The sequence below is a fragment of the Pezoporus flaviventris genome, unplaced genomic scaffold (assembly GCF_033815535.1).
Source record: "Pezoporus flaviventris isolate CSIRO_AGI_PZ_B2104156 unplaced genomic scaffold, CSIRO_AGI_Pfla_v1 ptg000043l, whole genome shotgun sequence".
Lineage (NCBI taxonomy): Eukaryota > Metazoa > Chordata > Aves > Psittaciformes > Psittacidae > Pezoporus > Pezoporus flaviventris.
Genome location: NW_026892591.1, coordinates 1,693,336 through 1,719,849, shown reverse-complemented (window position 1 = coordinate 1,719,849; position 26,514 = coordinate 1,693,336). Strand labels below are relative to the sequence as shown.

At 57.8% G+C, this 26,514-nt stretch overlaps 1 protein-coding gene across 1 annotated transcript; it reads right to left on the bottom strand.

Moving 5' to 3' along the window:
• Positions 1-5,850: 5,850 nt before the first annotated feature.
• On the bottom strand, positions 5,851-25,098 carry ZBTB7A (zinc finger and BTB domain containing 7A). Its single transcript, XM_061466817.1, has 3 exons — positions 24,956-25,098; positions 9,513-10,717; positions 5,851-6,489 (listed from the first exon to the last, which is right to left on the bottom strand). The coding sequence occupies exons 2-3, from the start codon at positions 10,700-10,702 to the stop codon at positions 6,036-6,038; spliced, it is 1,644 nt and encodes a 547-aa protein (XP_061322801.1). The 5' UTR covers positions 10,703-10,717; positions 24,956-25,098; the 3' UTR covers positions 5,851-6,035.
• Positions 25,099-26,514: the final 1,416 nt, after the last annotated feature.

Below are 26,514 nucleotides of genomic sequence, written 5' to 3'. Positions count from 1 at the left end.
AAACCATGGCAGGGATGCTCTGGATGTTGTGTGTGTGTCCGCCATCACCCCAAGGGGTCTCCAGGGCCCCCCCTTTGGATGCCCTGCTGGGATGAAGCCTGAGCCCAAAGGGGGACCCCCATCACGCTGCCCCATGTCCCCCATCATGGAGGGGTCACTGCCATCCCCCCCCCCCCCCCCCCCCCGCCAGCACAGCACATATGGGGCTTAGACCCACCAGGCCCCTGCCCTAATTATTTCCTCGCTAATTGCCCCTGACGCCCCTAATGAGCCTCGCGGCTCCCAGGTGTTAAGTGGCATTAGGGCGTCTCGCTGGGGAAGGCGACTTGGCCACTAAATCCCGAGAGATAAAACCCCAAAGCCCTTCGCGCTCCGAGAACTAGGAAGCTTATGACACAAGGTAATCCCTAACACTGGATGGACCCTGGGGGGGGGGGCAAAGGGGGGGTCCGGGGTGATGGGGCTCGCATGGGGATGGGGGGGGTTGGATCTTGGGGTCCCCTCTGCCTGCCTCAGTTTCCCCACTTGCAGCCGGTCCCAACGCTCCCTGGGGGGGAGTGAACCCCCCAAACCCCATCCCCAAAGGCTCCTTAACCCGCTGCCATCTGGGGTGTTTGCCCTGCTCCTAATCTGTGCCCAATCTGTGCCCCCCCATCACACCTCGGCCCCCCACCAGCAGATTAATGGGGGGAGATGGGGAGGGAGGACCACCATCCCCCCCCCCATCCTGCCCCACCACTTTACAGCGTGGGGGGGGGGGTGTTCCCATTGGGGACACTGAGGCACAGCACCAGGAATGAGCCCCCCATATCCCACCCCAAATTGGGCTTAAACCCCCCCAAAAAGAGAAATACCCCCCAAAAAGAGAAATACCCCCCAAAAACAGAAATAACCCTCCCCCAAAAACAGAAATAACCCCCCCAAAAACAGAAATAACCCCCCAAAAACAGAAATAACCCCCCCAAAAACAGAAATAACCCCCCAAAAACAGAAATACCCCCCCAAAAACAGAAATAACCCCCCCAAAAACAGAAATACCCCCCCAAGAAGCTCCCCCCCCAAACACCACCACAACCACTCGCTCAGCTGTTTTTAATATATAGTTTATTTTCTTTTCTGTTTTTAAAGCCCCCCCTCCCCCCCCGAAAAAAAAGTGCAATTTTTATTATTTTAATTTTTATCTTTTTTTTGTGGTTTTTTGTTGTTTTTTTTTTTTTCCTTTTTTCCTCCTCTCCCACACTTTATAAAGAGCTATCAAAGTTACAATCTATGGAATGTCTTTTCTGTGCTTGTTTGAATAGATATAGATTTCATTCTCCGTCTCTCTCTTTCTCCTCACACCTTTTGAAACACCCCCCCCCCCAAAAAAAAAAGAGACCACAAAAGTAGTTTTTACACATAAAAACCGCTGCAACCTTGCGAGTGCTTTCGATAGAGAAATCTCTTTGAATAATTCTCTTTATAGATAGAAAGACGCAGAGAAATAAAAACCCCAAAACAGAAAAAGGGGGGGGGGGGGGGGGAGAAGCAAACAAGAAGTGGCCCTGGCTCGAGCATCCTCGCTTGGGCTCACACGGCCCCGTCCACCCCCTCTGCCCCAGGAGCCCTTCCAGCTCTCGCTGTGTGTGTGTATATATATATATATATATATATAATCACTATAAAACACAACGTTTGCTACAGTTTGCCCCCCCCCCATTCAAAACGGTTCCTCTTTATTAAATAAACCTTTATAATCGAAAATATAAATAAATGCGAGCTCCGATAGAACTTTATTTGCTTTTAAATACCCAAAATCAGGTGGGTTTTATTTTGGGGGGGGGGGGACACCACACACAACCACACACACACACGCACGCACTGAGTGGTGGGTGCTGAATGGGGATGGAAGGGGGGGATCAGCCCTTTACCCTGCAGAACCAGCCCCCCCCACCTCAATCATAGCTCAGCCTGGGGGGACACCCCCCCCTTAGCCCCATTTTGGGGGTTACAAGCCCCCAGTGGGGCTCAATGCAGCATCTTTACACTGGGGGGTGGAAAGGGATGCCCCCCCCAAAGCCTCCCCATTGCCACCAATGCACCCCAAACCCATCACTTGGGGGGGGGGGGATAGACGTGATCCCCCCCCTCTCAGCCTTACACTGGGGCAAGGGAAGGTTTCAGAGGGTTTTTTACTTCTTTTGTACCAAAAAAGCTTCATTTTCCCTCTGTTTTCCCTCATTAATGGGATGGGAAGGGGGGGGGCAGCCAGGGCTTGGGAAGTTCTAATGCATTTTGGTTTATTCCTGGTGTTTCCCGGCCGGGCCCTAACTCAGCAGGATCTTTGGCAACACTTTTATCACGACCTGAATTGCAGAAATCAACCCAAACTCAACCGAAAGCAACCCAAACCGAAACCACGACAAGGAAGGGGGGGCCATGGGACGGGACAGACCTGGGGGTTGTTTTTGGGGGGGTTTCGCCTGTTTTCTATCTTTTAGTGCAAACTGAAGCTGTGCTCAAGTGCTGCAGCGAGGGCTGGGGGGGGGGGGAGGCATGGGGCTGTCACAAGCCTGGGGACATTCTTGCTGTGGGGGTCCTGAGAATAAACCTCTCCTCTTCCTTTTCTTTTTTGCCATTTTCTCTGGTTTTTACCCCTTTTTTCTTCCCCCTTTATTTCCCCGTCCTCATTTCTTCTTCTTCCCCTTATTTCTTTTTTTCTCCCTTATTTTCAGCTTACTTTATCTATTCCACCCCCTTTATTATTCCCCTTTATTTCTTCCTTCCCTCCCCCCAATTTCTCTTTGTTTTTCCCCTTCTTTTTCCCCCTTATTCCTTTCTTAGCCTGGAGAAGAGAAGGCTCCTGAAGGGGAGACCTCAGAGCAGCTCCAGTGCCTGAAGGGGCTGCAGGAAACCTGGAGAGGGGCTTGGGACAAGGGCCTGTAGGGACAGGCCAAGGGGAATGGCTTGAACCTGCCAGAGGGGAGACTGAGATGAGCTCTTAGGCAGAAGCTCTTCCCTGTGAGGGTGCTGAGGCGCTGGCACAGGGTGCCCAGAGAAGCTGTGGCTGCCCCATCCCTGGCAGTGCTCAAGGCCAGGTTGGACACAGGGGCTTGGAGCAAGCTGCTCCAGTGGAAGGGGTCCCTGGCTTTAAGGCCCCTTCCAGCCTAAGCCATTGAGTTTATGATTTCCTTTTTATTCCCCTTGTTTCCCCCACCTTATTTGTTTTTCCCCCTCTCTTTTCCCTCTCCCATTCCCACCCCTGCCCGAGCTTTGCCAGCCCCAGGGAGCCGCAGGTTTATCCCTCAAGTGCCCCAAACCCCACAGACTTCCAGGGCTCCTTTGAGGACCGGGAACAGGGGAAGGCAGTGAAAACTCAAATCAACACAAACTAGAGCAGAGATACCACAACAAGGACGAGAAAGAGCCTCAAGTCAGTGTCTATTTACAACGCCACGCTGGGATTTCTCTTTGCATATGCCAGGGTTAGCCAGTGCTACGCAGAGGAGCCCATGGAGAGGGAGAGAGGGGGAGTTACCTGCGCCTCTTCCCAAGGGATTGGATGCCCGGGATGCAAAGCCCCGGGAGCATCGGGTCCTACCCCCCCCACCGTGTCCGGAGCGACGTCTGGCCTAGCACTGGCTACAAAACATGGAAGGAAGAAAACAGAATCAACTTCAAAGGATCATAAAGGGGAGAAAAGGAACACGGCCGAGCCCCCGAGCACCCCCGGCATTCCCGCCCGGAATCCGAGCTGCCGTGGCCTTTCTGCCCTTCCGCCGTGGGAATGAGCCCCGTTCCTCCCACCCCACCACTGGGGCTCCATGAACTGGACGTTGGGATTCTGCCGATGGGGTTTTTTTGTTGGTTTTTCTCTTTCTTTGTTAAATATATATATATATATATATACACATTATTTTTTTTTCTTACAAAAATAAATTTAGGCTTTTTTTTTTTTTAATAATTTTTTTTCCGTAGAAGTTTTTTTTTTGTTTTTTTTGTTTTTTCACTTGTAAACATCTTTTTGCTTTTGCTTTTTAAATTAAGATAAAGTGAGCTCAAAGTACCCGTTCCATCGCAAAGTGCTAAGACTTCTTTGTATTTATTTTTTTTTTTCTGGTTTATTGTGGTTTTTATCATGGTTGGTTGTTGGTTTTTTTTTAATTCTCCTTTTTTTTTAAATTCTTTTTTATTGCTTTTTTTTGTGTGTGAGTTTTGCTTTGTTTTTATTTCTGCATTAAATAAAACATCCGTCTCTCCCCCAGCCCCACCACTCAGCCCTCCCCCCCAGCACACGCTCCCATCTCACTCCCTCTCCAAAATACATTCGGCCAATAAAACCTGCTCTTTGCTGTTTTGAAAGTAAAAACACCAAAAAAACCCAAGGAAATAAAACCAAAAAAATAAAAGGAAGAGAATCTAAAAAGTGCTTTTTTTTCTTTTAAAATAAAAGGGCTTAAAAATCTTTTCTTTTTGTTTCATTTCATTTAAAAATGTGCATTTAGAAAACAGGTGACCAGCTGAAAGGTGCCTTTTCTCATCGTCCTCCGCTAACCCCAAGGGGTATTTACCCGCCTCTCGAGCCATAGAGCATCTCTATATATATATATATATTTACTTTTGGGGAAGGGGGGGGCTGGGGGAGCGGGGGGGTGCAGCTCCTCACCCCCCTCCCTGCCCGAAGGCCTCCTGCCCCCTCAAGGGAGACCTCAAATAACCTTTTCCAACAGGAATTGCCCATTTTTAGGCGCTTTTGGGGCTTTGCTGCACCGGCCGGTGCCCAAAATCCACTGTGGAGATTGGGGGGGGGGGCTCCAGCTCCACCCCCCCAAACCCAGCCCCATCGGTGCTGGGAAGGGGCCGGTGGGATCCACCCGGTGCCGGATCCGGACCCATTTCGGCTCCTTCCCGGGAGCACAGGGACCCCCTGGGATGGGGACGGGTGCACCCTCAGTGGTGGCACTGGCATGGGGACGGTGTCGTCACCTTGGGTACCCCAACACTGGATGTCCCCACTGCCAGGTGTCCCCAACATGGGGTGTCCTCACCTTGGGTACCCCCAGCACTGGATGTCCCCAACGTGGGGTGTCCTCACCTTGGGTACCCCCAGCACTGGATGTCCCCAACGTGGGGTGTCCTCACCTTGGGTACCCCCAACACTGGATGTCCCCAACATGGGGTGTCCTCACCTTGGGTACCCCCAACATCGGATGTCCCCAACATGGGGTGTCCCCAGCCTTGGGTACCCCCAACATTGGATGTCCCCAGTGCCAGGTGCCCCCACCCCAACAATGGGTGTCCCCAACACAGGGTGTCCCCGCACCCCATGTCCCACCCTGCAAACTCCCTCTCGTCCCTCACATGATTGGGCAAATTTCAGGCAATTTTCGGCAATTTTCTCCCCGGTGCCCATCCCAGCTTCACACGGGGCTGCCGGGACGGACCCTGAGCCCTCACCCCAAAACCCTGACCCCATGTCCCTGGATGCTGCCCCGGGACGCAGCAGCCACCGCGGGGGCTCTGACTTCCCATAGAGCAGAGTGGGGAAGGCCCCACTCCAGGCCCCTGACTGAGCCCTTCCTCTCCTACCACCTCATTTTTTTTTTTGCTATTTTTGCTTTTTTTTCCTTAAATAGATCTCTCTGAAATAAGTATTTTATTATTTTTTTTTTCTTCTCTCTTTTTAACGTGTGTTTGGACACAAAATAAAGCTTTGGATTTACATGGAAGCTCTTTTCCATGCGACACAGCCACTTTCCATCCCCGCCCCGTGCTGCCTAGCGTCTGCCTTTCCAAGTGAAGGTCCTTGGCTACTGAGGGATCCTCGGGGGAGCCCTGCTTACGATGGGAAGATTGGAAACGTAAAATCTATTCTCTTTTTTTTTTTGTTTTTCTTTTTTCCCCTCTTTTTTTTTTCTTTTTTTTTTTTTTTTTTCTTAAAAAAAAGGGAGAGAAACATCTCTAAAGAGAAAAAAAAACGGGAGGAAAAGTTGCTAACTATAAGGGGTTGGTTGGTTGTTTTTTTTTCTTGTGATGCTTTCTGTGATGTTTTTGGTTTAGGAGAGTCCTTGCGTGTTACCCTCAGCCGACCCTCCTGCTACATTCAATCCCGACGCTTCGTTAGCCGAAGGCTCCTCAAAGTGCTGCTGCTCGGGGCCGTTCCTCTGCTGGGTGTCCTCTGATTCCTGACTCTCCCCACCCGTTGGGAAGCTCCCATCTTCCGCGCTGCCCGGCGGGGTGCTGGGGAGAGCCCCGGCATCCCTCACGCGGGGCTTGCGGCCCCTCCGGGATGGAATCCCGTTGCATCCATCTTTTTTAAGGTGCCTGTGCAAGTGGTCGGAGCGGACGAAAGTCTTGAAGCAGCTGTCGCACTGGTAGGGCCGCAGGCCGGTGTGGACGCGCATGTGGTTCTTCAAGTCGTAGTTGTGAGCGAAGGCGGCGCCGCATTGCTGGCACAAGTACGGCTTCTCCCCCGTGTGCTTCCGCATGTGAACCTTCAGCTTGTCCTGCCTGGGGGGGGGACACAAAGGACAGGGAAGGGGAGGGCAGGTCAGCTGGGGGGGGGGCTGCCTTCATCCCCAAGAGTGTGGGACAGGGCTGAGCATCGCCTGGTGCAGGGTCAGAGGGAACCGGGGTGGAAAAGAGCTTTAAGAGCATCAAATCCAACCGTGCCCAGCAGTGCCAAGGCCACCCCTGACCCATGGCACTGAGGCCTCGTCTCCACACTGTGAACACTTGCATGGACGGTGACTGCAGCCCTGCCCTGGGCAGCCTGTTCCAATGCCTGAGCACCCTCTGGGGCAGGAATTGTTCCTCAGCTCCATCTAAACCTGCCCTGGTGCAGCTTGAGGCCGTTTCCTCTTGTCCCATCCCTTGTTCCTTGGGAGCAGAGCCCAGCCCCTCCTGGCTCCATCCTCCTCTCAGGCACTTGTAGGGAGCCATCAGGTCCCCCCCGAGCCTTCTCTTCTCCATCTGAACCCCCCAGGTCCCTCAGCTGTTCCCCATCACACTTGGGCTCCAGACCCTGCACCAGCTCCAGTGCCCTTCTCTGGCCCCATCCAGCACCTCAATGTCCAAGCACGGGTACGGGTGCGAGCCCCGTGCCGTGGCGCTGGCTCCGGTCAGGCGGTGCTGCCGCAGCGCACCCGAGCCAGGGGAGGGCACTTGCAGCAGCCGGGCTGGAGGCCAAGGGAGCCACGTGAGCCGCTGCTTCCTGCAGGAAAAACCCATCAGGCCCGGGGCGCATGGCCCCACATGGGGAACCCAGCTCCCTGCTATGGGGCAGAGCCCGGAGCGGCAGAGCCACCGCTGCCGTCAGCCATGGGGGCCAACCCCATGGGCACGAGGAGCCCCAGGGAGCCCTAAACCTGCAGGGAAGGACGTGTCCACCTCCGGTCTGAACACCGCTGGGAAGCAGCGCAGGGCACAGCAGCACGGCTCCTAATTCCCTATGGAATCACGCAAAGCGTTATCGTCGTCGTAACATCGGCAATCAGCAGAGCGCCATCGGCGCTCCTCCCACTGCCAACACAGAGGAACCAGGAAGCAGAAGTCAGTGGGAACCGACGGGCTCCGGTCCTCACCCAGCAAGGGGGTGGCAGGGAACACCCCAAATCAAACAGCCTTCACCCCAAGTGCTCCTGCCAGAGCCGCAACACTGGCAGGGGTTGGAACCGGATGAGCTCCAAGGTCCCTTCCAGCCCAAACCACGCCGTGTTTCTGTACGCGGCGTTTTTAATGGCACAGGGAAGAGATTTGTTTCCAAGCTGTCACCCGATGGGATGAGGATGGGGAGCACAGAGAGGGAATGCAAAGGGGCGTAATAAGGCTGATGGAGTGAGGTTTGCTCCCACTCTGACATTAGAGGCTCTGAGATGAGGCTTCAAGCCCCAAGTGCTGGGGGAGAAGCAACAAAAAGCAACTGATGGGCACCCCTTTTGAGCAGAGGAGACTTGGACCAGCACCTGAGCTGGCCCCACTCTGCTGTGCCCCATGGCAAGGCTGCTCTGGGGGGACAGGGCAGAGGGAGCAGGAAACCAGCTGCAGCCTCATGGAGGCTGTTCCACAAGTGGCGTGACCGCCTGAGCCGCGCTCCTGTCCCCGTGTCCCATCCAGGCTCCTCTGTGCCCAAACGCCAGCTGCAGGGAGAAGCAGGGGCAGGTATTTTGGCTGGAAAATGGCACAGCCCTGCTGTAGGATGAAAGGACACAGCGCTTCCCCCCTGTCCTTCACAGGGAGGCCAAGGGGAGCAGGTCCCCATCCCATACCCACAACAGTCTGGGTTGGAAGAGGCTTTCAGAGCTCATCCAGTTCCACCCGCCCGCAATGAGCAGGGACCTCTTCAACCAGAGCAGGCTGCCCAGAACCGCGTGCCCTTGGCAATGGGGCTGGCGCTGCCCCAATCCCAGGCTTCCCCCCTCATCTCTCCCCCTCTCCTCCAGGGACCCCGCGGCGTTCCCACCCCCTCCAGCTCCTCCATCGGCAGCAGGACCCCGTCCCGCTCAGGTGTGGCCGAGGGCTCGGGCTCAGCGCCGGGCAGGGAGGTGCCGCGTGGCAGGGCCGGGTGCTGGCATCCTGCCCCCGCCATTATCTGCATTCCTCAGCTCTCCAGCGTGGGGCTGGGTGCGGCCGTGGCCATGGTGTGCACCGGGGAGGGGGCTGGCAGCGCCGTGGGGCAGGACGCGGCCTCCTGCCCATGGCTCAGCCCCGGCGGCTTCACGCCGGAGCCGCTCGCTGCGTCCACGGGCTGCCCCATGGACCCCAGTGCTGGTGCTGGCAGCGACGCAGGCGGATGTCTCAAGGGCAGGAATATCCCAAGGACAAGCAGCCCCCAGAGCCCCCCCTGAGCAGGGCTGTGGAGGAGGACACCAGGGTGGGACCCCAGCCCCGGCTCAGCCACCAGAGCCACAGAGAGCAGCGAGGAGGCGGCGCTGGGACGCGTGGACTCGAGTGAACCGCAGGGATTTGAACAATATCCCCTTTCTTCGGCGCTCCCGTGGTGGACGGAGGGGAGGAGCGGAGGAACCCTGATTAGAAACAGGGCTGAGGAGAACGCCCCCAGGGAGCTGAACCACCGGGGTTTGTGCTGCTCGGAGCCACCATCGCCCCAAACATCACGGTTGGCTGAGAGTGGACACGAGCAGTGCGGGCTCCGACCTCTTCCCAAACCCAACTGCCAGGGCTTCAAACTCCCCGGCTCCTGCCTCAACCCTGGGCACCTCAGCCACGGTGGACACACCAAGGCCTGCAGTTCTGTTGCATCAACCCCGTTATCTGGCCTTTGCAGAAGCCCAGGTCTGGCCAGGTTTCCAGCAGAGCTCAGCAATTCAGGACCCCGGGACACTGTGGCACCGTGCCCCTTGAGACACCTCAAGAGCCAGGCATCCAAATTGCTCCTCTGGCCTTCACTTGCCCGTTAAGATGGGAGCGAGCTGAGCAGGCAAAGTAAAACTGCCCCAGATCAGCGCAGGGGAAGCCAGGAGCCGGTGGTGCCTGGGGCAGCCCCTGTCCCCCCGCGGCCGCCCGCTCCTTACCTGGTGAATCGGACTTTGCAGATGTTGCACTCGTAGGGCTTCTCGCCGGTGTGGGTGCGGATGTGGCGCGGCAGCTTGCCCGCTCCTTGGATCACCTTCTCGCAGATGGGGCACTTCTGGAATGCTTTCGCCCTGATCTTCTTCTCCACCTTCTGGGACCAGGAGGGGTAGACATCGCCCTCGTTCGAACTGCCGAAGTATTTCAAGTAATAATCCATGACCCCATCGTCGTCCTTGCGGTCGTCCTCCCCGAGCTGCTGCCTCCCCACGGAATTCATCATCTGCTGCAGCAGGGCGCTCGCAGCCATCCCATCCACCTCCCTTCCATCATCCTCCGTCTCCGCTCCAGCAGGAACGAAGCTGGGGGAGTCACCGGCTTCCTGCTGGTCCAGAGGGCCCCCCGGGGTGCCCTCCTCTTCTCCCGGCGTGGCCAGGCCACGGCTGCTGTAATGTCCATTCTGAGAAGGGGAAAACATGGAGCCGGGAGCCGCCTCCTCCTCCTCTCTGTCCAGCCACATGGCTGGGTTGCTGTCAGGATCACAGTCATTCGCCTTTGGTCTTTCGTTTAGGGGGGCTTGCGAGTACAAGTCCATGCCATTGCAGTCCGGCTCCTCCTCCTCCTCTGGGCCTCGGATGTTCAGTCTCGAAAGGTCTCTCAACTCTGGGTTGGTCCACGGAAAGCTGCCTTGATGGCCATTGACGGGGTTGCTCTGGAAGAACTCCAGGTACTCTTTTGCTCTGAGATGGTTCCTTTGATCAATTTGATCTACTGTATCCATCTGGTCATTTTTGGCCAGAATCTTCCTGTCCAGGAGATCCGTGCAAACATCCCTCACCGCCGGGATCTCCAGCAGTGTGGCGGCGTTGAGGATGTCGTTGACGTTTGAAGTGCTGACGGTAAGGGTCGCGGTGTAAGCGAACTCCAGCAGAGCCGACAAGGCGTCTGCGCTCACAAAGTCTATCTCATACACGTTTTGCTGGTCCACCACTAACCCTGAGGTGAAGAGCTTCTTGAAGTACTGGCTGCAGGCCGCCAGGACGGAGCGGTGGGTGGGGAACTCCTGGCCTTCCACCAAGATGACCACGTCGCACAACAGCCCGTTGTTTCTCTGCTCATTCAGGCTGCTGAGGATGTCGCTGCTGTGATCGGGGAACGGGATCCCGATGGGGCCGTCCACGCCACCCGCCATCTTCGATGCAAAAGGCTACGAGAGAAGAAGGAAGCTCCGTGAGTCACGGGAGGCATCACATCACACAGGCACAGTCCTCAAGGCAGAGCAGGGACCTGGCTGCCGATGCCAACGTGCACCAGCTACCAGCTCCTCTCCACATCCTCATCTAAGACATCACCCTCATCAGCAGGTGAGGACGGATCCACGCTCACCTCCGCTCTGGGAAGGAGCAGAAGTGCAGCCCAGATGCTTGAGAGCATCTGGGAGAAGAGGTGAATTAGCACGGATCTGGGTCAGAGCAAGCAAGCCTTGGCAAGGACCAGGGTTAACACAGCCAGGCTGCATCTGGACCGAGCTGGCAAGGCATGCCCGGCCTTGGGCTACGGTGGCTTGAGCCTCACCAGTCAAGTCGAGGAGTATTTTCCAATCCCACCACTTCTCCTGGGAAGGTTTCCTGCTCATTCAGCCCTGCTCTGCCCAGCTGAACTCAAGACAGTCACAGAATCATGGAATGGTTTGTGCTGGAAGGGACCTTAAAGCTCCTCCAGCTCCAACCCCTGCCACGAGCAGGGACCCCTTCCACTGGAGCAGCTTGCTCCAAGCCCCTGTGTCCAACCTGGCCTTGAACACTGCCAGGGATGGGGCACCACCAGGAAAACCATTCCCATCACTTGTTCCTGGGCTCCCCTTGTCTGCAGGCAGGGCGCTGGTGACGAGCATCCTTTGGGAAGGGCCCAGCAGCAAGCTCAGCGCTCCAGGGCCCTGGTGTGCAGGAACAGGGGAGCACCAACCACCCCAGCCTGAGCTTTACAGAGAGCACCGTAGCCAGCTAAACCCTTGGCACCCGCTGCACCTTCCCCAGGAGCAGGTCTCCCCAAGGGCCAGCACCAGCCCCCCTCTCAGAAAGGCTCCAGCAGAAGCCGCAGTTCTTTCCTATGCCCAGGGTTAGCTTGGGAAAAGACAACCAGGTCACTCCTGACCCGGCAGCACAACACAAATGGATCCACGTGGCTTTAAACACATCCTCTCTTCAAAGGCTGAGGAAGCCAGGGCGAATTGAGCAGCTCCGTTCCAAAGGGATCCCCCCTCGCTGGCAGAAGGGCACTGGGGCAAGCACTGGCAAGAGCGAAACCTGCCCTGCTTCACCACTCTGCTGCCCACAAGACCCTCAACTTCACCCAGGCCCAGTCTACTGCTTCCTACAATGGGGAGGGAATGATGCTCTGCTCCTCCCCATCTCAGTCAACCCCCGTACTCCTTGCGGCAGAGATGCCGCCTGCCTTTCCATCTCCGTATTTCACCACCACCACCCCGAGCCCCGGGATCAGGAGAAGACACAAGTCATCCGGTTCACAAAGCACCCTGCCACCAGTGCAAGCATCACCGTCCCCGGTTTACAGATGGGGGAACTGAGGCGCAGAGGGAAGCAGCTGCCCCATGCGGCGGTGGCGGTGGGGGGGGACACACGAATGAGTCAGGAGCACATCCAGAACCCAAGTAATTACACAGGAAGCGACTCCCAGCGCCGCGTTACGGAGCTGGCAACCCGGTTGCAAAACAACAGCGGCTTCCCGACACACGCAGCCCCCCCCCATCCCCAGCACGTTTCCCGGGAGTTCTTTGTGTTTCCTCGTTTTGTAAAAGCTTCGTTAATCCAAGAGGAGGAACAAAATCCCAAACAAGGGATTTCTGCACCTTGTTTTGGGCAACGGGAACACGGGAGAGGGCGGTTCTGAGCCTGCTCTGAGGGACAGCCCTTAACACTAACCACCAGTGATGTCCAAAGAGCAAACTTGGACATCAAAGTTGCTTTGGACCAGTGATGTCCAAAGAGCAAACCAGTGCCGGGGGTTCAGGGTGGGATGAGCCCCAGGAGCCGGGCTGGATGCACAAGTCCGGCCACGAAGCCCAGGCATGGAAGCAAAGCAGCTTCCCGGGATGCCCGCAGCAAGGACACCGACTCCAGAGCTGGTTCCCAGGCTCCTGCAGCAGCAGGGATTGCATTCAGGGCTGCTGGCTCACAGGGTTTTAGGATAAGGAGCCCGCACTAGGGAGGAAAGGGCTGAGCAGAGCCTGGGGAGCAGGAAAGCTCCAAACTCGGGCACCGGCTTGCGGGGTGACCTTGGGCAAGGTCACTGCATCTCTGCATCCACAGCGGGGTCCAAGGGACCCCTCCTGGCCTCTCAAGTGGCTGGGGTACCATGGCGGAAGCCTCCACTGCCTCCTCCCCACCAGGACAGCCCCAGGGCTCCCTGAGCCCCCCTGATCCGAGCCACCAGAGCACATCACTCCCTTAAACAATGGGTCTGACACCTCTGCCCACCCCCCAAATGCTTCCTGGCCCTGGAAACAACAGGAGAGCCTCCCTCCCCCTGCTTCCCCCCTCTGAACTGAGATGATTTACAAAGCATTCGGGCAATACAGCCGAGCTCCATCACCCACCCAGGCGGGCCCTAGGGACGGGTGGGACCTGGGGGAGCAGGTCAGGCCGTGCAGCAAGGTCACCCCCAGCCCAGCCATGGGGCTGGCAGGAGCAGCCCGACAGTGTGGGAACGGCGGCGGGGTCATGGGACCGCCGGGGGCTGGCATGGGAAGTGGTACAAGTTTGCAGCTCATTCTGCAAGCACAACACGGCCTTTGTGTCCCTCATCTGCGGCGGCCCAGGACGGGCAGGGGTGGGACGGGCTGCCCTGAGCCCCCCCAGGAATGGCTCCGGCACCTGGAATGCTCGAGGCACAGAGGCTGGGCCCTTCAAATCACAGCCAAATCACTTGTCAAGGGGCTGAATGGACGGCGTGTTAAAGCCTGGGGATTAACCGGAGACAGAGCCTTCCACCTTCACAGGTTCACAGAGCAGGCACAGGACGCAGCAGTGCAATGACACGATGGGCAAAATCCTCTGGGAAAGGTCCCGATGGCCGGGTGACAGTGAGCAAAGCCATTGGCACAACAGCCAGCTAGCTCCCTACCTTGGCAAGGGTGAGGTCTGAATGGGCCACCAAGGGGGAGCAGCTTCCACTCCTGGCCTGGATTTCCCAGCACGCAGCTCTTTGTTCTCTGTACACCCTCTGATCACCCAGCAGCATCACACACTCGCTGTCCCAGACCGAGTGTCTCCGCAGGGCCACAAAGGTGCCACATTTCACCCCAAAGTGCCCGTGTTTGAGGCGCCTGGAGCTCGCCCTCCCATAGCACCCATGGCAGCGGAGGGAGCACCGGGCACTTAAAATACAGCCCAGTTGAAAGAGGGAGCTTACAGCAACCCCAGAGCTTTCAGATGTATTTACCAACCTGATTTACAAGCCTGGCCTAACTGCCCAGCTAATTCGCCTTTCAGCAGTGCTGAACCCGCTCTGCCTTTCCAAGACACCAACTCAAGGGAGCTTTGGCTGTTCCTGGCTCCAAAGCCCGGATTCCAGGCAGGAGAAGCTGTCATTGCGCTGTGCAAGTAGTGGTGCAGAACCCCAAGGTGCTGCTCAAGGCAACCCCGGCTGTCCCGCATTCAACCCGTTCCGCACTGAGGATGCCTCCTGTTTGACGCTGCTCCTCAGCGCTAAAAGGCTCTTTCCTTAAGCTCAAGTTATCCACTTGCTCCTTCCAAACCTAGCAGAGGAGCTGCAGCAGAGCAGAATGGAGTTCACCGAAACCCCTGCGCTCGCTCGCACCCAGCGGGAGGGATGTCACCCCACCGCTTTCCTCCAGGAGCTGTGGAATGTGACATTTACATTCAAATGAGACGACCACATTAAGATGGGATCACAACCAAAAGCGCTGACAGAACGCTGCTGAATTACCAGTTTTCCATGCCACCTCAGTGGTTTGGTTGGGGTTTTTCCTTCTCTCTTGGCACTGGGCAAACCGGGGAACCTGAGCAGCTTGGAAGGGCTCGGAACCGCGCAGGTATCGGGTGAAGAGCTGAGTCACATCTGCTGAGCAGGGAACAGGGGCTGTTTTCAATGTGCTCTTCATCTGGAAGAGATCCCGAAGCCCTTTACAAAGGGCAGAGCTCTCCTCTCCTCGCAGGTGCCACCCGCTCCAGTAGCGCAGAGGGGAAGCTGCAGCAATAACGCGCACCCACCTGGGGCAGGAAGGGAAAAATCATCCTCGCCTTTTCCACTGAGCACCAAGCAAAATGGCTTTAGGGCACCTCTACAACCCCCAGCACGAGGCTTCCTGGGAGTAACTGCCTTTTGGGCTACAGCACCTGGTTATCTGTACCCTATACGGGACAGTACGGGGGTTATTTGGCCTCCTGCAGCTCAAAGGTACCCAAGGAACGGGGATGACAAGCTGCTGTGCCCAGTTTCTTGGGAGGAAATGTGCATATGAGAGCAAGGGCAGGCTCTGCAGAAACCCTGCTATGTGTTGGAAAAGGATTATTAAAATAATGTTGCTATATATATCTATATACGTATAAAAAAAGGCAGTGGTTTGCTGCCCAAGACCCAAACATTATCCCAGCCCTCACTCGCCACCGACCAGAGAAATGGGCATTCTTTCCCTATGAATAGCTCACCCCAATTACAGGTCACACAACGCAAGCCCTTGTGCCTCTCCACTTTGTATTTCGGGAGCGATCATCCCAGTTCCCCTCTTCCCTTCTCCCAGCTGCACGGCCACATCGGCAAGCTGGGATCCCTCGAGATGAAAGGCAGCTCTCCGGCCATTTGGAGCGTGAGCCATCGTCTCTGCTGACACCAAGCTCTGCAACAGCTCAAGGACAAGCCCGAGCAGGTCTCCCTCTGCCCAGGATCCACCCTAAACTATGCAGAGGCCTGGGGAAACACACCTAGCACGCAGCAGCACAAAGCCAGCAAGGTGGGAAGGTGGTGGTAGGCAGGAGGAAATGAAGGAGGGTGTTTTGCCTGCTTGGGAGAAGTCACTGCTTCAACCACTCTACGGTGCTATTAAAATTCAACTGCTCTCTAAAGGAATGTTCTGTTGGCAGCCTGGTGCTAACCCAGCTGAGTTACGTGGACCTGCAAAAGATGCACGGTCCTGAGAGGAAGACCCTGCGCACCAACAGAAGCCGATGGCACTGGGTGGCAAAATTAAGATCAAATAAAAGCAAGTGATTTGGTTTGGGTTTTTTTATTAAATCTAAAATGTTGACAGTGCAATGGGAGGATCTCTTTTGTGTTTAGCAGGTAACAGCCATCAACAGCTAAGAGGGGACTGCAGCTTCCTGATGTCTTGGCTGGACATCGCACACGGGGTAGAACACCAGAGGACACGCATGGCATGACCAAGATCATGCAGCTATTGAAGTGAAGAGATCAGAGCAGCACAAGCATCCTGCAAATATCTGTGGGCTCCTGGTGGACAATATGACTCTGTTCTCCAGCCCCTCCAGCTCCCACAGCTCCTCATCTGAAGGCCCTGACTCTGGGAAGCATCATGTTCCCTTCATTCAGTGCAGGGTCTTCTGTTACCACAGCTCTCATAGCTGGATTCACAAGGGGGAGGCTCGCCTAAGGAACAAGACTGGCCACATCACGAGGATTCAGTCAGCTCCTGAGCACACAACCAGCCCAAGCTCCCACTCCACTGCCTCCTCAAAGCGTTTACTTCTGATGCCCCCAAAGTTCAGAGCTCCCCGAGCATCCCACTTCCCAATGTCTCAACTTGCACATGAAGAGAAGCAACCGAGATGCTGGGACAGTCTGAAGGCAGCCCAGGCTCCTCAGCCCCAGCAACCAGCCTTCGTTTCAGTCCAACTTGATGAACTCGCACCACTATCAGGTAAGCAAACCAGCTGGGGCTTCCCTTGCCACTGCCAGCTCAGACCTGCCAGAGAGGTTTGCCTCTCCCTACTGTCTAGAAAGAAATGCCTGGGCAGCGTAGGAAGCTCCAGCGCAGTGAACCCGCGTTCTAGGACTGCTTCATCCCAAGCAGCTGCCCAAGGTAAAAGCAAATCTACCCCAAAACCCTGCGGTACCATCAACCGCCCTTCCTTCAACCACTACATCCTTCATCTTAGCAGAGCCAAAGCACTTTACGAGCCGTAGATGGACCAGGAAGAAACACCTAATACACGACAGAAACAACAATCTCCAGGGCAGGACACACGAGGATTTAGCAGCCCAGAAGTTCAGGCAGGAAAGGAGAATCCCACATCCTGCAACTGCTGCCAAGGGAACTCTGGTAGGAAGAATATCTGGTAATTGCTCCCATTGAAGCCTGGATGGAGCGCTGGAACCAAACACCCCTCAGCCCCTCAATGAGCATCCTGGGAACTTTGATGACCACAAGTAATAAAGAACCTTGATTTTCCTTCGTCTTTAAAGCAGAGTAATAACACTAATGCCCTCCCGGAGCAGAGCACCTCGGAGGCAGGAGCGGTGCCAAGAGCTGCCTTTGCCTTGGTGCTCTCCTCTCCTGGGGCTGGCCAAGAGGGGCAGATCTGCAGAGCCGGTGGAGCAAGGACAGCCCTTCCCCAGCCGCCAGCCAGCCATTTCCTCGCTCGGGAACGGCTGCATCCTGTGCTCATTCACAGCAGCCTGCGTAGGTCTGATATATTTGGCAGAGAATCTAAATTGGGCTGGAAGAGCTGCATTGAAGAATTCGGATGGAGAAGTCCCAAGCCCACGTTACACCGGTGTTTCGGCTTGGATACCGAATCGGGCTACCAAGGGCCAACCACCAAGGCTCTCATCAAGGTGACACATCTCCTGGCCAGACAGGTTCTGGGGTAATTCAGCATCTCCCCGCTCCTGCAGGCAACCCATGGTATCCCCGAGAGCCCAATTTAAATGTTACACCTCAACCCATTTATAATCATTTCAGTATTCAAACGCGCCCCTCTCCCAGCCCTCACCACTGTGCCAGCGGTGGGAAGAAGCACAGAGCTCCACCAAGGCACCTCGGTGGTGGAACAGTGACCGGCTGTGCCAAGCCACAACCTGGAATTGGGACTCCTAAATCCTGCCACTGAGGCAGGCTGCAAAGCAAGCAGTGGAAGAGATAACCACTGCCAAGGTGGAGCTGGTCCCTGCGGTGCTGCTTAAGGGGATGCTACAGGTCTGGGACTCCTCGGTGCGCTAGAGGAGATCATGAGGGACACAGCTACAGAACGCACCAGGAGGAAAGGGTTTATTTGCTCTTCATGCTCTCAAACGGCTTGAGTGCAGGTGCTTCTCAGGTGATGGCCCAGAAGAGAGGACAGTGCCAGATGTGGCTTTTTCCCAGCAGCATGGACAGCGAGAGGACGAGTGCTGCTGAGGGAAACGCTCACGACCACCACCTTCAACACCAAATCCACCAAACAAGTACCCCTTCGGCAATCCCACCCGTTTCTCCCCCTGCTTCCCCATTAAGCCGATCCAGACTCCAACCCCTAAGCCCAACCACAGTGCTGAGAGCATTACTACTGCTAACTAAGAGAGTTAAACCAGAATCAGCAAAGGCAGAGTCACCTTCACAGTGCCCAGTGCTCCCTGAATGTCCTGAATACCTGGGGAGAGGCACCTCGCAGGACGAGGGCTATGGAATCATGGAATGGTTTGGGTTGGAAGGGACCTGCAAAGCTCATCCAGTCCAACCGCCTGCAATGAGCGGGGACACCTTCAACTAGACCAGGCTGTGCAGAACCACATCCAGCCTGGCCAGGGATGGAGCATCCACCACCTCTCTGGGGAACCTATGCCAGTGTTTTACCACCCTCTGTAAAGATGCCTTTCCACACATCCAGCCTGAACATCTCCTTTACGAAGGAAGGACCTAATGGCTATGGCTCTCACCCAGACCTACTGCCATTCCCCACACAGAGATGCGTCACAGCGTAGCTCTATCTCCAAAGATGCTGGTAGCTCACTTCCACAATGAAGAAACCAGATGAGGGACGACCAAACACCACGCTCTGCAGTGCTGCAGAACCAAACATCACACTCTGCAACGCTGCAGATCCCCACTGCTGGGCAGGGACACCGCACAGTGCATGGGGAAGTTGGGTTTCAGCTGCAGCACCAACTCCTGGCAACCCCCAGAAGCAGCCTTAGCCCCTGAGAGAGCAGGGCTCTGCTCCTGCTGCCACGTCACCCTGCCAGCACCAGAGCTGGCCCAGCACAGCCAAAGAGCCTCCTCGAGCTGCACCCCCCAAAGCCACCCCCTCTCCATGGCTGACAGCAGCCACCAGGCCGTCCCGAGACCTCAGTGATGTTGCAAGGTGAGCTTGAACTGGTTACTCCACCCAGACCTCCGTGCCAATTTGCTCCTTTGTCATCAGAGACCGCAGTTAATCCAGCAGGAATGCGCCTTGCTTCGAGCCTGTGCAGCCACAGACCCGAGGACCCCGCGTGTTTCCCTTGCAGGGCTTTACTTTCGTGCTAGAAGCCTCCCCAGCACCGGCACCATCGATCTGCCTTGGTGCTCCTCAACACGATGGTCCCGGGTCCATCGAATGAGCTCCGTGTACCGGGACGGTCACCAACGGCCACCAGGGAACAGAAATGCCCCCATGCCAAGAAGGAACAAGCCACCATCCCCTGAGAAGGCCAAGAGCCACCCAGTGACCCTCAGACCCTGCCCAAACCCACCTTCACCCAGCAAGGCTCACAGTTGCCTTCACTCCAGTCGCTCCTCTCCTCAGCTGAGCCACTGCAGCCTACACAGGCAGCCCTCAGCCCGCTGAGAGAGCATCCCAGCCTGCTTTACAGGCCAGGAAGGCCACCCCTGGGTTAATGGAAGCTGCTTGTTTTGCTGCTGGAACAAACCCTTCCAAAGCCAAGCCCAAGCGTTCCCACACGCCTCGTGCCGCAGCCCTCCGACGGGCTTTCTCCCACATAGCTCCGTTGCTGCCGTACAGCAACCGAGCGGCTCCCTGCAAACCCACAGCGGGGGGCTCAGGAGATCCTGCACAGCACCAAGCCCTTTGCTGCTCAGCCCCGGCTTCTCCTGAAGAAAGCCCCAGACGTTGTATGCAGAGGGAAAAAGAGAACACAAGGTACAAAACCGTGCGCTCTTCTTGCCTATGAGCACAGTGCGTACGGAAAGGGAAGGTTTCTTTTCCAACTCAAACGCCCCGTAACGCTGAAGGCCCCAAGATCCACGCAGGAATAGGCTGCCAGTGCTGTAGAAAGGCAGAATTCGGCCCCTTTGCCAAAGGGAACGACTGGGGGCTTGTCCTGAAGAAGCAAAGCTGCCATCAGCATTGACCCAAGGCACGAGGGCTGCGGGGCCACCAGCACATCCCAGCCACCAAGGCTGGATGAAAACAAGAGCTTCTGCAGGTATTTATACACCCTCAGAGGCCAGGCACAGCCAAAGAGGCCAAATCCTGCACCCACCGCTCCAGCCAAGATCCTTCCAAGGCACCACCAGCCCTTTCCCCGACAAAGGCTGACTGTAACTGACCCTTCACTGCACGATCCCCTCCCCTGTTACAGCTCCTCTCCATCTCCTAAGCACAGGGAGCCATGAGAACCTCTCAAACCCCAAATACCCCCATTCCAACAGCGCCAGCACCCATCCGCTTCCCCACACACCCTGTTTTCCACCCCAGCTGAGCCCCAAACCCACACATCCCTCTCCCACTGCACTGCCATGTCACAGGTTCCCCTTTGCAGCCTCCATGTCATCCTCCCCCTCTGACAGCCCTGATGCTTCCTGCTTTGCCCCCTCTGCCCTCAGCTTTGGAGGTCCAGCACCAACCCAACTGCCTCAAATGGCACCTCAAAAACCTCTTTTCTACACCAGGAAGGGTGAGGAAAAAAAAGGCAAAATAAATGAAGGCCAAGACTGGAGTTTCCTGACGAAGCAGAGCGCACCAGGCAGGGCAGTCCTTTAGGTAATTCCTAGCTGGTGGATGAACACACAGCTCGCCCTGCCATTCTCGGCTCCACAAGACGTGCACAAGCGAATCCCAGTAGCAAACACGCCACATGCTTCATCCCCACCAACGCTGTCCTGCCATGGAGCTCTTTCCCCCCCCTCCTCAGCACACAACCGGGATGCAGGGAGGGAACGCTGAACCGGCACTGCGTGTACTCTGCCTGTTGGGGCAAGAGGCTCCGGGTAACCAGAGAGCAGCAACCTGTAGCTACAAGCCTCCCTCGATGTTTGCCCAGCTCTGTGCTGGGCAGGCAGTCAAGCAAACAGGAAAGAAGAAGAGCTATCGACTGACTGGTTTCCAGTTTGCTGGTGGGAATTAGGGTGGTGCATGAACCAGGAAGGAAACAGGGCACACAACTGAGTTTAACAACAGGCAACAAGGAGTTAAAACGCAGCACTGGGACGCTTGGAGCATCCTCTGCTGTGAGGCTAAGCGGGGCAGCAGCGTTTCCAGGAGCGGGGAGAGGATCTCCCATGGTTTCGGATGGGCATTACAGCTGCAGGGCTGGGAAGGGGATGGAAAATGGTCCGGAGGGGGCAAGGAAACCACCCACAAGCGCCAGCGCCGTGTGCTTCTGCACCCCGGGAGGGGACGCGGCTTCGAAGAGCTCGATGGAAAGTATTTGACACAGCAAAGGCTGTCTCCAGGGAGATCCCGCTCCCGACACTCCTCCTGGCCGCACGTTCAGAGGGGTCGGCGTCACAGAGCCGGTGCTTGCCAGGGGATCTGTGGCTCATCTCACCCCCGTGGCCTTGGCTCCCACCTGCACCACGGGGCAGCTCGCAGCAGTTTCCAGTTTCTCACACCTTGTCACATTCCGAGGGGACTCTGCTCTGAGAGCTTCCCTCCACCTGCAGCCCAGGGCTGCTGCCTGCAGGCTCCCAGGACGTTTCCAAGTGCCTCAGGGGGAAGGAGCCCCACCACCATGTGAGGCACGAACCCACTTCAGTTCCGTGTGCTCCACGGAAGCCGCGTCCGGGCTCTGCTACAGGAGCCGGCAGTGACACCGGGGAGGCAGGGAAACTGAAACTAGGCACGGAGGGAAGACGATCCGGCCACGGAGCTGGGCGAGAAACAATTGTCCCTGGATACTCGCAGAGGATCCCGACGCTCGTCTGACCTCGTTTACTCCCGCTCTGACGTCCTGCCAGAGCTCCTCTGGGACCGGCGGGATGCTCCAGGCACAGGTATTGGGACAGACAGATGGGGAATCGGCTCATGCGGACCGGGAGGCAGCACCGAGCACAGCCACACACCAGTTTGGATCAAAGGGTCATGGGACTGGGTACAAACGTTTCCCGTCAGCCCAGAGCCCGCCTGCCTTTCCCCCCTTTCCCTGAGTTTTTCCCCATCAAAAGGCTTTTAATTACAGACTGAAACCAGACTCTTCAAATTTGAGGTTAAGGCTGGTTGAGAGCATAGTTAAGAGGAACAATTTACTGCTCTGACTATATAAGATAACAAGTAGAATCCTAATTGTTTGCCACAGAAGTCCTCTCTTTCCATAAACGCAGCATCCCAAGACTGGGAAAAAACCCTCAAGTGTCAGTTTTAATCAAGATTAAACCAAGTTCTCAGAGTTTAGGCTCCATCTCAAGTGCAGACATTTCCCAGCCCCAATTTTTAGGTTTGAGGAGTTGGCTTTTTAGGCTGGGGACCTGATTCTAAAGAGTTAAACCCAAGCACCCAGGCACCAAACAATGTCTGGAGTAAGACAGGCAGCGAGCACAACCCATCACAGAGCCTTGGGATCAGCATAAATTTCTTCCCTGATTTGCGTCCCAAGCCGACATCCAGGTTCTCACGCTGGGAAAACAACTTTACCTTTCAATTCTGCTTTCAAAGCCCCAAAACACAAAAGCAAACCCATTGCCTTCACCGTGCCAAGGCAATTCCATCCTGCACCTCTCACCTCGGTGAAGCCCACGACATGCATCAAACCCACCGCCACAACACGAGGTGCATACAGGAGCAAATAATAAAGCAACAAGCAGAAAACCCACTGTTAACAAGAGCTGCAGGCCAGCAGAAAGCAAAGGACTCCTTTCCTTCACCACCGAGTTTCTGAAGAGCTCTTGCCTTGCAAAACTCTCCCCAGGTTGCTAACGCAATTAAGGCTTGGTGGAAAAATCCCACCATCTCCCCGCTGTTTTGGTTGCGCCTCTTCACTCCCTCTTTCACCAGAACAAGCCTAAACAGGGGCCAGGATGAATATTAAACACGAACGGCTCCTCTCAAATAAACGGCTCCGTTTCTCTCCGTCTCCCCCCTTTTTTTGCTTTTGAAGCTGCTTAAACACAACATCTCCAGCAACCCACCGGACCTAAACCAGCCCAGCTCACCCCAACCAGCCTCCAGAAGGGGCCACACGCTGCCACTTCCAACCAGGACCAGCAGAAACAACCCGAAATAAAACACTGCCTCAAGAGAAAGAAAGGAAAAGGCAACTTCAGAAAGCAATAGGATGACCTTTTCGCTCCGCTCCAGTCCTCATTAGGTTGTAAATTCTTCCAGGCAGAGATCTCCTCTGCCCGTGTCTATAAAGCACTTATATATGAGTTATGGTTTCGATAGCAGAGACGTTTAACAGCACAGGGCTAATGTTGAGCTCAGACCAGCAGCAAACTCTTCCCAAGAGTCCTGGAGCTGAAACTGCTCTTGCCCCACACGTCAGAGGTGCTCCAGGAGCTGAGGCTGCGGGTGCACACCAGGAGCTGCTGCTTTCAGCACGGGAACGCTGGGGTTTAGAAGCACTGGTAAAGAGGAAGTCCCAGGTGCCAGGAGTCCCGTTTCATGTTCAGGTCCAAGGGTTTTCCCTGCACACAGCCCTTTCCCCAAGCTGCAAGCAGCCTAACTCCGCTTCCACACCATCAGCCCGTGCCTTTGCCTCCTGCCACCAGCCTCATAGAACGCTCTGGGCTGGAAGGGACCTTCAAAGCTCACCCAGTCCAACCGCCCCCCCGCAAGGAGCAAGGCCATCACCAACTATCAGGTTGCTCAGAGGCTGCAGCCCTCCGGGGGAAGCCAGCAGGAACCTCCAGCTCTGCCGCGGGGGCTCAGCACCAAGAGCTGCGGGTACCTTGAGCACGATCCCGAGTCCCAACTTGTCACCTCCAACTCAAGAGCCAGGGGACCGGGAACGGTCCCCCCCGTGGCCAAGCCGCGGCCTCCCGCCGCCTGCGGGTGGGTGATGCCTCCCCTCATGCCCCCCTCCGCCAGCCGGGGCCATTGCGCAGCTCCGGGGGAGGTTTTACCCCGCAGAGCCCGGCCTCCAGCTCCCAGGGCCGCAGCCACCGAGGGGAGGGGAAGGGGAAGGGAAGGGGGGGGTGGGGGGGGATTATCGCAGCGAACCGCGCGGCCTCCAGCCCCCCCTCAGCGCTGCGGGTGGGTGCGGAGCCGGCCGGGGGCCGATAAGGAACGGCAGAAAACCACCGCGAACCGCTGCGGGGCAGCGCGGCCGGGCCCACCCCCACCGGGGGGGGGGGGGGAACGACCTTGGGGTGCTCGGGACCCGGGAACGGGCCGGGGCCGGAGGGGGGGGTGAGGAGCGGCCTTGCTCGCAGGCCGCACGCCCCGGGGGACCCCACCCTGCAGCCCGGGTGCCCCCCCTCCTCCTCCGCCGGGTGCCCCCCCCCCCCCCCGCGGGCCCACAGGGAGCCTTGGCCGGGCGCCACGACCCCACCCCTTCCCCCGGGCGGGCCGCGGCCATGGAGGCCGGGCGGGGGGCGCCGAGCCGAGATCCCGGCCCCGCGGCCGCCGCCTGAGCCCCCCCCCTCCCTTCCCCTCCCCTTCCCTTCCCCTCGCTGAGCCGGGTGAGGGCCGCGGTCCCGCCCGCCGAGCAGCGCAGGCCCCGCCGCGCCTGTCCTCGGCCACCCCGCACCGCGCGCAGCCGCCCGCCATTGGGCAGGGCCAACGGGTACGGGGGAAGGGGGGGGTGGTGGAAGGGGGGGGGGGGGGTGGAGGGCGCGCCCCAATTGGCCCCGCCCGCTGCCCATCAAAACGCCTCCCACTCGCGGCGCGCGCGGGGCACCTTGGGAGCTGTAGTCCGCGCGCTCACACGCACCTGCGCGCCGGCGCGCACGCGGGACTACAACTCCCAGCAGCCCCCGCGCAGTGAACCCTCCACCCCCTTCGGCGAGTGGGGCCTTTCCCTCCCCTCCCCCCCCTTCCCCCCCCCTTCCACGACCCCCCCCCCCTCCCCCCCCCCCCCGCCCCCCAGCACGGCCCGGCCAAGTACAACGTATGCAGGCGGGAGGGGGGGGGCAGCGCTCCCGGCCCCGCACCAACCCCCCCGGCCCGCACCCCCTCCCCACCCCGCACAGCCCCAGCGCTGCCCCTGGAGAGGGGGGGGGGGGGTGGGGGAAGGAGAGAGGTCGGGCTCCAAACCCCCCCCCCCCCTCGGGCCTGACCCCCACCGTTCCCCCCCCGGTCCCCCCCCGTACCGGGCCGTGCGGTCCGAGCGAGCGGAGCGGGCCGCGCCGTGCCGGGCCGGGCCGAGCCGAGCCGAGCCGTGCGGGCGGAGCAGGCTCTGGCCGCCCCGCGGGAGCTGCTCGCCGAGGCCCGTATGCGGCTCTCTTCCTGCTCCGGCCGGGGCCGCCCCGCTCTTAAAGGGGCCGCGCACCGCCCCCCCCCCCCACCCCCCCCCTCGTCCGCGCCCGCCCCCCCGCGCCCCGGGGCGCAGCCTTGCAGCCGGCGGGGGGCGCCCCCCGCAGCTCGCGGCGGCGGAGTTGGGGTGCGGGGCCCTTTAAGAGCCCCCCGCGGACCCGCGGAGCAGCCCCCACAGCGCTCCGGACCCCCCCCCCCCCCATCCCCGGTGTCACCCCACAACGTGCACCAGGGCACCCCCTGCGTGTCACCCCATGGGGCAGCCCCAGGACCCCCAACCCGCCCCTGTCACCCCATAGAGCACCTTGCACCCCTCGGGTCACCCCATGGGACGCTTCCAGACGACCCTCGTGTCACGGGGGACACGGAGCAGCTCTGCCCAAGGTCAGTGGTGGGCTCCAAGCCAGGGCTATGGGGACAGGGGAGGGGACAGGGGACAGCCACCACCCCCAGCCTGCCCCAGGGCCAGGCTGGGGGGTCATGGACACCCCCCCCCACTCCAGGACCGGAGCTGCAGGGCTATAACAGCTCCCCACCATTCCGCTCCAGAGTGAACAGCTCCTCCGGGCTCCTGCAGGGGGTCAGGTTCTGCTGGAATTTGTGATAATTTAAGGAAAAAGTAATTAAAGGAGCAGGAAGACAAGGAAGGATTTATTTGATCAACAGCACCCGGGATTCCCCATTTCTCCCCTTTTTGGCTCCTCACATGGAGCCTTCACCCCCTGTGTGTCCCCCCAAGAGGGGCTTTTAGGGGGGCTCAGTATCATTAACCCCATTTTAGAGGTGGGGAAACTGAGGCAGGAAGGGGAAGCAGGGCTGGAGGTGGGGACTGAGGGGCCCCAACATGGGGGGGGGGGCGGGTGCACCCCAGGGCCCTGCCATGCGCTGCAGCCTCCTGCTCACAGCTGCTTTCACTTTCCCCCATCACAACAGGGATGGGCTCAGACCCCCCCTGCCCCAAACCGAGCCCCAGTGTGGCCCCACCCCAACACATACAGAGAGCACCCATATATACCTGGGGGGGGGGGAAGTAGGACCCCAAACATCCCCCTCCCACCCTGCAACAGCAACAGGGCTTGGGGTACCCCATCCTCCATCTGCCCTCAAACCTCACACGCAGCCCATGGGAACCCCCCACTGACTCCAAGCCAACATCATAGAACCTGCTGCAGCTCCCATGTGTGGAGTGAGTTGATCCGGGTCTCTGCAGGATGGCACTGACACTCACCCCCCCCAACAGGGGACCCCAAAGAAGCAAAAGCAGGACACCCCCACCCCCCTGAACAGGCACCCGGGCTCCACAGAGTTTTTTGTCAGTTTTGGGTCTGATTCTGGCCATAAATATCCCACCCCAGAGCCCTTCCCAGCACCCTCAGTGGGATTTAGGGCACTGCTC